Source organism: Seriola dumerili, unplaced genomic scaffold (genome assembly GCF_002260705.1).
Source record: "Seriola dumerili isolate Sdu_G_001 unplaced genomic scaffold, Sdu_1.0 BDQW01000454.1, whole genome shotgun sequence".
Lineage (NCBI taxonomy): Eukaryota > Metazoa > Chordata > Actinopteri > Carangiformes > Carangidae > Seriola > Seriola dumerili.
The window spans coordinates 86,739-99,072 of record NW_019174709.1 but is presented as its reverse complement, the minus strand read 5'-3'; the positions used below and the strand labels follow the sequence as shown (position 1 = coordinate 99,072).

General features: G+C 41.3%; 1 protein-coding gene across 1 annotated transcript in view; it reads left to right on the top strand.

The window, feature by feature from the left end:
• klhdc8b (kelch domain containing 8B) overlaps nt 1-10,618 on the top strand; it is a 115,357-nt gene extending 104,739 nt beyond the window's left edge. Inside the window, exons 4-5 of the mRNA XM_022762926.1 lie at nt 1,079-1,180; nt 10,422-10,618. Of these exons, the coding sequence (XP_022618647.1) occupies nt 1,079-1,180; nt 10,422-10,618 (299 nt within the window). The remainder of the gene's footprint in view (nt 1-1,078; nt 1,181-10,421) is intronic.
• Nucleotides 10,619-12,334: the final 1,716 nt, after the last annotated feature.

Genomic DNA, 12,334 nt, shown 5'->3' with positions numbered 1-12,334 from the left:
TTTGCCCAAACCAAATGGTGCACAATGACAATGTCACAAAAATACAATTTCAGACCACAGTCCCCAGTAATGGGTACTTACCATCTGATCTAGGAAGTGTTGAGGAAGAATGTCAGCTTTTACATTTTTCAGGACAAATGTTGACAAAGTTGCCGAAAACTCTCACAAAGTGCTTTTTTTTTTTTCATAGTTTGACTTTTTGGTAAATATGCATATTCCCTTTCTTGCCAGGGGTTAGGTGAAAAGGTCAATACCACTCTCATGGCTATACGCTAAATATCAAGCTAGAGCCTGGTGTCAGTCAATTAGCTTAGCTTAGCATAAAGACTGGAAACACAGGGAAGTGAATTAGACATATTGTGTTAAATAGTGAGCTTTATAGGTGCTCCTAGACAAAGTTTCTTTTCTAATCTTAGAGAGGACCAGGCCAACTTTTTCTAGCGTTTATGCTAGGCTAAGGTAATTACCTGCTGAATTTAGCCTTATATCTAGCGTATAGACATGACAATGGAACTGATCTTCTCATCTAAGTCTTTTCAAGAAGACAAATAAGTGTATTTCTTCAAATGTTGAATAATTCCTTTAAGACGTGAATTGACTATATAAAATAAAAGCCAATTCTAATTATGCAAAGCAATCCCAGTCCTCTGCTTGGCTTCCCTCCTATTTACAATTTGAATGTCTTTCATATACAACCCATTTTGGATGTGCGCCATTTAAAATGAACAATTAGCCTGAATAAAGCTGTTTTGCATGAACTGCTTTAGACCATTCAGACCACAGTGCTTTTAGACCACGTTGTGCCTGCAACTTTGCGACAACAGTTTAGGGAAAGACCATCCTTGAGTGATGACAGTGATGACTGTGAACCAGGCCTTACCTCACTAATGCTCTGGTGGCTGAATGAGCGTAAGTACAGCAGTAAATTAATGTCCATGGTTCTGGAACGAACAAAGAACAATCACATATCGGTGTAATATTTGAGTGTTCACATACTTTTGGCTATTTATTTAAAATACTTTGGGGATGAGAGACTTCTGTTTCCTGTTGTGGTTGACTGTCTTCTCACCTCCGGCAGGTGTGTGGATCAAACCCAGCCGAACGTCCAGGATGAGGGAGAAGAGGGCTGACTTTGTGGCAGGATGCCTGGGAGGACGGGTCATCGCAGCCGGTGGTCTAGGTCAGCACCTCCATTATTTTGCCCCTCTGTGTTCTTCCCTGTCAATCAAATACAGCGCTGTGTTTTTCCCCAAGAATGAAGGAAAGAGAGGTTTATTGACAATACATACCTCACAAAGGCCTTACCCCAGTGCTTTTTAAGTATTTATTTATCCATAGAAAGTAAATGATTCTGTATGTTTTGTAGGAATATAATAATATAATGTTCTTGTGTCAGTAAAAACACTTTTGTAGTGATAATGCACATGATATATCAGAGAAATCTAATCAGTGTTCAGGTTTGGTGTTTCACCTCACCTGGAGTACAACACAGCAATGTGCCTGATACTTTCTGCAATGTGTGATCTGAAAGATGCAAAGCTTCAAAATAATACGTATTATAAGGCTCATTGTACTATACCTGTTGGTCTTCGAGCTAAACTCCCTCCTAAATACAACTTTATGCTCTTCATGAATATTCATGCAAACACAAACTCTAGTATCAGATTTTGAAACCATATGTTACAACCCGGCTCACAGGGGAAAGGGAAGCAACACAAAACCCAGTTGTTAATAGGTATAATGTTGTTTATTGTAACATAAATTGGTAAAAAAAACATGGACAAAATAAACCAAGGAACGGGGCCGGTGGGTGCTTCTTCAAAGCAAAAACAGAATATAACAAAAGGAGGACTCTCTAGGAGCTAATCAGTAATATTATTTAACTAATTCAAAGCAAAAGGAAAAACAAGGCTGGCTACCAAAGCTAACTAAAAACCAAAACACAACAGGAACAGCACCCCTGCACCTAGTGTATATAACAAAAGTAATTTCTACAGGTGGAGGAATCAGCAGAATCAGTCTGTTAGTAAAATCTAAACCTGACCCCGTTTCCAGGCTTCAAAGATTACCAGATTACCAGAGGTACAAAACACACAAATACACAACAAGCTACCATATCTGCTTTCTTGGCTTTTCACAAAAAACAAACTTCCAGCACAGAGGCGAGCTGCCACCAACAGTCAGCCGCCCGGACTGACAGGCTGGCAGGAGTTTTGTAGCGTTTGGCTCCTTTGATTGGGCGGCTGGGATTGGCCAGCTGCAAACAGGCCGCACCAATCAGGAACCCAGGTGAGCTGAAGGCGGAGCTGCCAGGAGCCTGGAGGCCGCACCAATCGGGACAGAGAGGGTGGAGCATCTGGGTGGACTGTGCAGGCAGCTTGGCAGACAGGAAAATTAGACACAACAGAAGTGAACAGAGCGGCGGCTGTAACACCATATTTAAGGATCCCTTCAACAGGCTTTGGGTTACTTTACAGTTTCTGTATTACAGTTGTATGATCATCAGTTTTCCCTCGAAATTGACCCTAGCCTTAAAGGTTGTAGCCATCTGTTGAGAGTCTCCCGTCTTTCATTATCCTCCCTGTGCCTGGTTAACACCCACGTCTCCACCTCCATCTGTTTGAAATTTCTAGTCTCCAAGCCAAAGCAGGAGCCATTTTCTGACTTGAGAACACAGAGAAGACATCATGCAAATGTTCACGTGCCAAATAACCCTAAATTGATCTTCATGTGTAAAATAGGTGGATTGTCACTTTAAACCAGAGGCGGAAAGTGTAAAATCACCCATTCCTCTTTTGTTTTTATAATGACACTTGTTGAAAAATCTGAAGCAAATGCTGTAAAATCATTACCTGGTAAAAAGGTGGTCGTTCCTACCAAATTACTGTGGTAATTACTACTTCACTGTTGCTAAGTAACCCAAAATTCCATTTTCTCCTTGACTGAGCTGCACTTGTGAGTTCAGTATGAAGAGGGACTGAGCAATGCTACAGATTAATCAGAGGTCAGCGTTTTTCCTTGATGACGTGCTTGTTAAGCAGATATTGACTCACTTGTTTGTGCATCTGCATGCATCAGCAAGATTACACACACACACACACACACACACACACATATTGTATATACACACACAAGATGGTGTTAACCCCAGAGGTACAGAATAAAATCTATTGAGATTCAAATGCCATAAATTGCTGCAAGCACAGCCCGTGCTGAATGGGAATTATTTTGCAATTACATCTCAATCACAGTTCATAGATAGAATGGCACTTTGCATTATATTTGAGGTATTGTAGAAACTAGCTACTTTTACCATCTTCTAGATTGTTAATTTGTGTGTAATTGTGCTTGTGAACTTGTCTGTTTTCACATATAGAGGAGCTAAAACCCCAGAGAGTTCATTTCCACCATGTTTATGTTCCTCCATTATGAGAAAGAGAAAGCAAAGACCTACTGTGTAACAATAATCAACAGGTTGCATGCATGAGGTAGAGTCTAACAGTTATCTCAACTATGTTCTTATTTATTTAAGGTACACTGAGTTGCATTACTGACGTTGAAGAGGTGATTAAAAAGGCTACACCTTTAAATAGTTTTTAATTGGTTGAAACTCAGTCATTATATTGTTTTGAACACATTCCCATGTAGGTCTAATACACAGCAGCTTTTCTCTGTCAAGACCTCAGAGTATTAATCAATAATGCATCCTGACATCTGTTAAGAGTGTGTGTGTGTGTGTGAGAGAGAGAGGGGATAGAAAATGCCAGTCTTGTCCTGCTAAGAGAGACAGTGCTAATGTGAAAATGTCAGAGTGAGAGAAAAAGGGTTAGATACATTATATTTTTCTCTGTGTGAGTGTCAGATGTCACTCCGGTTTACCATCTAATCCCTGTGGATATTTTGGTCTTGTGAGTCATCTCTGGTTTATGGCACATTTCCAACCTTTTGACTCGGAAAATAAAAGAGGGATAATACACCTTCAAAGACCAAAGAGCATCTGTATTGCAGTTACAGGCCTGTATGTGTATGCATATATTTATAGTTTTATAGTATATATTGACTCGATTAAAATGCAGAATTGTTCTGTTCTGTATAATCTTTGTATGTGTGAAATTAGCTGCTTTCCATTGGGCTGATGATTCTGCTCACAACTGGTTCAAATCATATCCCTAGAAGGTCGATTGATAAAAGTGTCCCACCAGGATCAGTGCTAGCACCTCAATTATTTACTCTACACAAAAAAATATCAGTCGCTATGCAGACGATAATCTCTTGTATGCAGCTGTATGCAGTTGTATTTGGCTCTACCACAAACTGGGAACTACAGTTCAGTCTGGCTTTACAAACATCTGTTACAAATATGTTCCTACTGTGATCTATGACCTAAATGGAATATATATATATATATATATACATATTCCGCTGAACTGTCTACATTAGATATTTTATGTATGGATATTTTCTGTACGCTCATGCTGCTGCCATTACCCTTAAATCATTTTACACCATTCAACACATGTACAACAATTCAATGTGCAAATTAAAAGAAGGCATCAGCATACTTGTTCTTTGATGCATAAGGTTTTGTAATATAAGTTGCAGAGATATTTAACTTCCTTAGATGAGGTCAAACAACAATCACGACACTAGATCACAGAACAGAGTAGCTTTGAATGTTTTGTTATTCCAACTCTGAACTGCTCGAGACAAAGTTAGACATTCATTCCTCTGCGGGAATTTGATGTTCTACTTGCTGATATTTTAAATAACATTTAGATTTAGATTTAGATAGCTTTGATCAGTAGCTGTGTTTTGTGTCACTGTGCATGGGATATACAGTACTGTGCAAAAGTTTTAGGGATTGTAGGGAGATTTTTATCAGTCACACAACACCATCATGGAGGCTGATCGGTTCCAAATTAAATCTGCAGCATGAATAGGAGCCCAAACAAACAGCCAGACTCATAAGAAGAAGAGCACAACAAGAAGAACAAGAAGTCCTGCAGCAGATGGTCTGTCCCCCACAGAGTCCTAATCTCAGCATCACAGAGTCAGTCTGGGATCACATAAAGAGACAGAAGACACTGAGACAGCCTGAATCCACAGAAAAACTGTGGCAGGTTCTCCATGATGCTTGGAAACATTTTCTGTTTACTGCACTCTGTACAAAACTATTAATGGCAAGATTTTTGCACGGCATCCTCACTGCACAGCATTTTATCACAAGTGCCTAAAACCTCTGCACAGTACCGGTTGTCCTCAGGACTCTTGCAAAAGAAATCCTGATCTCAGCGAGACTTCATAAATAAATAAGGTCTACCTTAACTCAAGTAAACCTACCATTATAAAAAAAATATGTAAAAAGTTCAGAGTTCAATGTGGATTCCTTTTAATAATAAAAAATGACCTTAAAGTGAAAAACCTTGAACAGGCCAGCTGATTTCTCTCTGCTTGGTGAGTCACTGCTGCATGATGGTGAAGGTTGATGCTCTTGTTTGTTGTGGGACTGTGAAATATTAAGATTTAAAGAGTTGTGTAGAAAAACAAATTCAAGGTACTTTTCTCTTATAAAAGCTTTAATTTTCTTCATCTTCATCATGTTTTCAACATCTTTAGTAGTGAAATATGTGGTGATAAAATGGAGGCTTATCCAACACAACGAGAAATGATGATGTGTGTGGGGAAATGAACTGTTTTGAGAACTGCATTTGGAGTGGTGAGAATGATGTTTCTCATGTGAGCATTGTATCCAAGTGAAAAAACTAAAATACAGTTAACATACATCAGTGCTGCCTCTGTGCATTGTTGGCTCAGATAGATATCACCACATCCCAGTAAAAATCACTTGGCTTGTTCACAGCAATTTGTTATTAACCCAACAAGCTGGCTGTAGTAAAAACAAACTGGCGGTGGATGGACTGTCCTCCGCGACCTGTCTGTCCTGCTGTCCTCCCTCCTTCTGTGAGGAGGAGCTGACTACAGACAATGATTTTAACAGTGATTATAAACAAGTGAATTAATGTCAAAATGCCACTGAGCTACATTTAAAGACAAGTGGCACAGGAGAGGGGCAACAAGTGTTAACAGGGACAGTGAGGAAAATGATGACTGGGTTTTATTTTTTAAGTTCAATAAATAATTATCTGAACCAATCAGTGGTGAAATCCAACAAGCAGTAAACAGGCCACCAGTTGATGAAAGCTGTGTTGAAACTCAACCTCCCTGTCTGCACTGAAAGCTCCTGCAGCAGCAGCAGCAGCAGCAGCAGCAGCAGCAGCAGCAGCAGCAGCAGCAGCAGCAGCAGCACAACCTCCCTGAGCGGCATCTTGCCTGTGCCTGTGCAGAGGTCAACCTCCGACTGTGGATCCACAACCAGCAGACAGCTGGGACTGAGCAGCGGCTGACCTGTCCTGAACTCTTGTAGAGCTCAGTATGATGGTGTGGAGGAGAGCCGGCTGTGTCCAGTCTTTTAGTCTCTAACCAGAGCTACCTCTTCCCATGCAGCCGTGAATCACGATGATGATGATGTTGAGCGGCACTGGCAGCTTACATATTTTATACCTAACATTAGTTAGAAAGAAAGTGAGCAAGGATAAGCACCGCACTCTGTGGCTGCTGTGTGCTGCCCGTTCAGATATAAGTGCTGGAAAGAGGGCGTGTAATGACACTGTTTACAGCGCAGATCAAACACTACCAGAAGCTCCGCTGCAGGTCTGTTGTGGCTTCCGTTTGACCTAAAGTGCTGTTGTCTCACTGTCTGAAAACAGAAGCAGCAGCAGGTCAGAGAGAGGTGAAGAGAAACACTTGAACGCTTCAGGATGGGTAACAGAAAAACATCAGATGGAAACAGCAGAGGATGAAAATAATACAGATGTAAAATGAGTCAAGCCTCATGAATTGCGTGAAATTTTGTCTGGGACTTTTTGTATTTTGAAACACATAAAACACAATAATGTTGGGGAGGTTTGTGGTGAGTTATCATCACTCCCCTGTGCTGAGCTTGTTCATGTCTCTGTTTTGAAATTGTGCTAATAAATGAGGCCAGACTCTTCAGCCAAAAGTGAGTCAGTTCTGACGACTTCAAATCAGATATGAGAAGAGGTTACGTGATGGAAGCTGTTGTGTCATTTTATAATTGTGTCTCAGAGGTGTCGGCTGCTCTTCTCTCTGAAGAAAATTAAAACTGTGCGAACCGCGATGACGACAAGAACCCTTGTGTATCACGCTTTAGTCTTGGGGGGGGTCGTTAAGGATTGTTGTACCTGGGCTTATTGTGATTGTTAGCAGTACATCAAAAGCTGTTATTGACTATGACGAAAAATATTTTCTGACGACCTATTTTTCACGACAAAAACAAAACAAAAAGTAAATAAAAACTAACCTTTGAAAACAAGAACTATGAAAAAAAAATATAGATGTGACGAAAATGTCCCTAACAAAGTATAACACTAGGTTCACCCCCAACAGATGCACAGACATGTCTCGGTTAAAACCCAGTATAAGGCTGGACTGCAAAATCTGAGGATGTAGTTGGAAACTGTTGTGGAGCCGTTCTTTCTCCGTTTGCTTCTCTCCTAATCTCTGCGTTCACACACACACACACACACAGTGTTTTGGTTCAGCTGAATTCACGATAACGCTGTTCTCATTTACATGTTGTTCTGTTTGTTGTCTGTCGGACTACGGGACAAGTATGAAATATTGATTGAAATGCTACACAATAAGACTACATGTTAACTTCCGAGTTGCTGCTAAAATATTAATTTTATAACAACTACTTAACTTTGCTTAACTTAGAGAGAGAGAGAGAGAGACACAGAGAGAGAGAGAGACAGAGAGAGACAGACAGAGAGAGCCATCTTGAGATGGGAAGGGCCATCGGGAAGAACCTGAAAAGAAGGAAGCAGGGACAAGCCAAAACAAAAACTGTCATGTGGTCCGGGGGTTGTCACACCGTGGTCTTTTTAATAATTTAACACCCGGGGGCCGTTAAATAGTGGCTTTCATTACCCATCCCTGCAGATGAGCAAGGTTAAGAGCGATAAAGTAAAAGATGAGAAAATAGAAAAGAGCAGAATAAGAGAGAGGCAGGGAAAATGAATCTAATAAAGGAAGACAAAAGGATGCAAAGGAGATCGAGCAAGGAAGGAAGTAAAGAGAGAAAAGAGGGAGGAGGAGAGGAGCGGCTTGTGAATTGACATGACGTCTGTGGGCCGAGAATCAAAGCAGCGACAGGAAGCCTTTGAGCAGCAAGGAGTGTGTGTGTGTGTGTGTGTGTGTGTGTGTGTGTGTGTGTGTGTGTGTGTGTGTGTGTCAGTCATGGGTGTGGATACATTATGTGTGTCTTCATAAAAAAGGAGAAAGGAGCCGAGGCCTGAGCAGACCCAGATTGCTTTGAAAAGGCCGACTCGGCACCGTCACTTTGTTTTTCCAACAAAATGATGATAATAGTCTTCCTGAGACAGACAGATGCACACACACACACACACACACACCCCGCACACTCACCAGTCCATATCATTTGGGGACTCGCTGTGATGTAGGTCTCCATGGAAACGGCAACAACTTAGTGCTGGCTGATGTATAATGACAGTGAGCATTGCACCTGAGGTGAAAGAGAGGGGCTGAGTGGGGGAGGGAGAGAGAAAAAGAGATCAGAGCAGAGAAGAAACCTGGTGAGACCTAACATGTCGTAGATGGAATTAAAGCTCTATTCGTAAATAAACTGTCTGGCTTTGTAGTTTTAAACTTAGTGTAATTGTGTTGCAACCGTCTTGGTCCGAGCCGCTCCTGCAGCACATACTGAACCCAGAAATGTACATGAAATGAATATCCTGCATTAGCATATAAATTCATCTTTGTCTCGCTGCTTTGCATTTTTTAAATTGTGTGAAAGAACAAATATTTCAGCCTACAGTCAGAGTTAATGAGCAGCTTTTACATTAAGTTGTGCTAAACATCCAGGTTTAAAAAAAAGAAAAAAAAAGAAAAACATTTTTATTTATTATTTTATTATTTATTCATTAACCTTTACAGACATTTTTGCTTTGATAAATGTGGGAGCAGCAATAATGAGACGCAGAACTCAAAACATCTATTTTACTGATGGATGAATGATCATTTATTGATGTCAATATTGACACCATTTTATTTCTGGTAGTAGAGCAAATTGAGACTTTCTTCACAGTTAAAACTGCATTCATTGATTTTTTTTCTTTTTTTTTTTTGCTGCTTGGTGGCAGCACAACAAGATGGCTGTGGCTGTTTCTGACAACATTCACCTACTACTATATATCTGTGGAAAAACTTAAGCACACTTACTATTACACTAACTGTTTTACCCTGGCTAAGTTGTGCTTGTTTGTTGTCTACTCTGTGTTTCCAGCTCTGTTGTGTTTTCACTGATGCTTTTACACAATTGAAGTTCCAAAAGGATAAATAAAGTCATTTTTGAGTTTTAGTTTGAATTTGAACATTGGCAAGAACCAAAAACTATCTCAATGTAGTTCTACATCTCCTCTCTCAGGCTTCTCTCTGGAGCTCTAGCAACAGCAGGTTGGCGAGTTTTCTCAGTGATCAATAAAAATACACCAGATTACAGGTGGAGAAACCAAATCCTGAAAGGCTGGATGGTGGGTCCAGGTGGGCGGGGCTTGGTGACTGCTTTGTTGTGACATCACAAAGTTACAGGAAGTCCTGACGGCTGGTTTTAAGGCTCAGTTTCTGAATACAGGCTGTGTGCATTTCTCTGGGGACTGAGGCTTTGATACTTTCACAGTATTAATACAGAACCTAGACCTGCTTGATAGTCAAAAAAGATATGGAAATCTCACTTTGTACAATATGGGACGTAGTGTGAACATCGTGTGAACACCCACCACTCAAAGTTGATTTCTCAGCTCATCTCCAGAGCTGTGGCGCGCTGGGCAAAATCTTCTTTGCCATTCTCTTTGTAACAACACGAATGTGGGTTGTGTAGCTCTTTATATTTCTCAACCACAACAAGTATTCTTTCTTCATCCATTGTACGCAGACGAGAGGCAGCAAGAAGCAGAGCTGCTGCGGGAGCCAGGAAATAAAAAACAGCGTTTTCTCTGGGAAAAAAACATGTCTTTTCATGGGCAGCGAGGCTGGAAATAGAACGGTGGCGTGAAGGGTTGCGGGGTGTGCGAGTAGCCCCCTGCCAGTGTGGGGGCTGTAGATAGAAAACAAAAGGGTCGGTGGTGTTATCTTGGAGTCTTTGCATGTGTGTGAATGTTTGTTTGTTTCTATATTCCTGAAAAGGAAAGAACCATATCTATCTTGTGATTTGATTTTTGTAAGTTTCCAGTTGTTGTCAAAGTGAATTAAAGTCCTGGCTCATGCTACATGTGGAACATAACAGCATAACACAACCTAACAGTTCACTTTCCATTTTGCAGGTAACGAGCCGTCGCCGTTGGGCACGGTTGAGAGCTACAACCCAGTGAAGCGGCGCTGGGAGTACGTGGCACCCATGCCCACCGCACGCTGCTCCTCTGCCCTCCTGCAGATGACCAGCATGCTCTTTGTCATCGGCGGCGTTGCCCAGGGACCCAGTAATGCCGTGGAGGCTCTCTGCTTACAGGAAACAGTGTGACACATGCACACACACACACACACACTAACACACACACTGGAATAAATGCAAACCGGCATTGATATTTTATTCATGTTTGTGCATAAACAGACAAAAACACATGAATTGGATCCACAGATCACACTTAGATACTTTTCTATCTTTATGTCCAACTCATGGATTCCTCTTGCATACTGGGATGTAAGGAGTGATTTTTCACACTTAACAAGCATTTTCGAACAGGAGCTGCAGAACCAGTTTGTGACAGAGATGGACAAATGCAAGATTAAGGACATTCAATCAGACTGCTGTGACTGGCAAGGACAGAAAACTGACAGCTTTTCTACTCTGGGGAAATCAGAGGAAGACAAAAAAAAATTAGCAAAAAACAGACGCACACACACCGTGTCTGATGAAACAACACGCCTTTGAACTGTTGAGCATTTTTCAGAATAAAAGCAGGGTACTTTTCTGGATATTAAAGGAACATAGGGCCATATCTGTATCTCCTCTTTGCAGCAGTGTCGCTCTCCCCTGCTGCTGCTGCTGCGACAGCAAGCTTGGACACTTTTCTACGACCTTAGAAAACAACACTTTGTTTTAGACAGTGACGTTCTGGGAATGTGAATGTCTGTTTTGGTTCTTCTCCTTTGGTTGCAGTGTTGTACTGTATATGTATGAAAGTTAGCACTGCTAGCAACAGCTACCACAGTGTCAACGAGAGCTGCCCTTAACATGCGTTCACACCACAAAACAGCTCCAACAGCCACTAGTCAGAAGTCAGAACAGGTCCATCCGTAAACGCCGACTGATGTTGACCACAGTCACTGTGTTTCCTTTATTTGTAGTTGAAGAAAAGTCGATTGTGGTCGAACTCGTCGGCATCTTGCTTTTTGTCGCATCTCTCCACCTGTGCTTCAACATTAGCACCACAGCAATTAATCACCAAGCTCAAATGGTCCTTCGCACTGGAGCACAGGGATGAAGTTGCTCCTGAATACAGAGTCAGTCTTACCTGCTGCACTGAAGCATCCAGACAGATAAATAATAATCTGAACATCAGCTTCCTGACATATTATGTTCCCTCGACTTTTATGATTGATAGTTGCACATTGAATTCTTACCTCAACTTGACATCAGCCGGATGATCGATAAGAAGGGAAGAGCATCTTAAGGTGATGATACCTGTGAAACGTTTTGGAGCAATACAGTAGGACGAAATCATACAGTACATCCGGATTATAGTTTCATCTTTATGATTNAGAGCATCTTAAGGTGATGATACCTGTGAAACGTTTTGGAGCAATAGACAAAATCATACAGTACATCCGGATTATAGTTTCATTTTTATGATCATGGTGTTTTCTAAGGAATTTAATCTTGACAGAGCACTGTAAGCTCTGTGAAACAACCTGTTTTGGTCTGAACCAGAGGTGTTCAGACTGTGAGGTGCGCCTCCTCAGTTGGGGCAAATTATGAGGCAAAGATAATATGGTGTTTTCTAAGGAATTTAATCTTGACAGAGCACTGTAAGCTCTGTGAAACAACCTGTTTTGGTCTGAACCAGAGGTGTTCAGACTGTGAGGTGCGCCTCCTCAGTTGGGGCAAATTATGAGGCAAAGATAATGCGTGAGGGGAAAGAGACAGGTGTGTGCTGCTGTCCTTAAATCAACAGGAAGTTAGCTATTGTAGTTTGGCCTTCTGCTCACCGTCAGCAGTTCCAGCAGCAGCATTCAT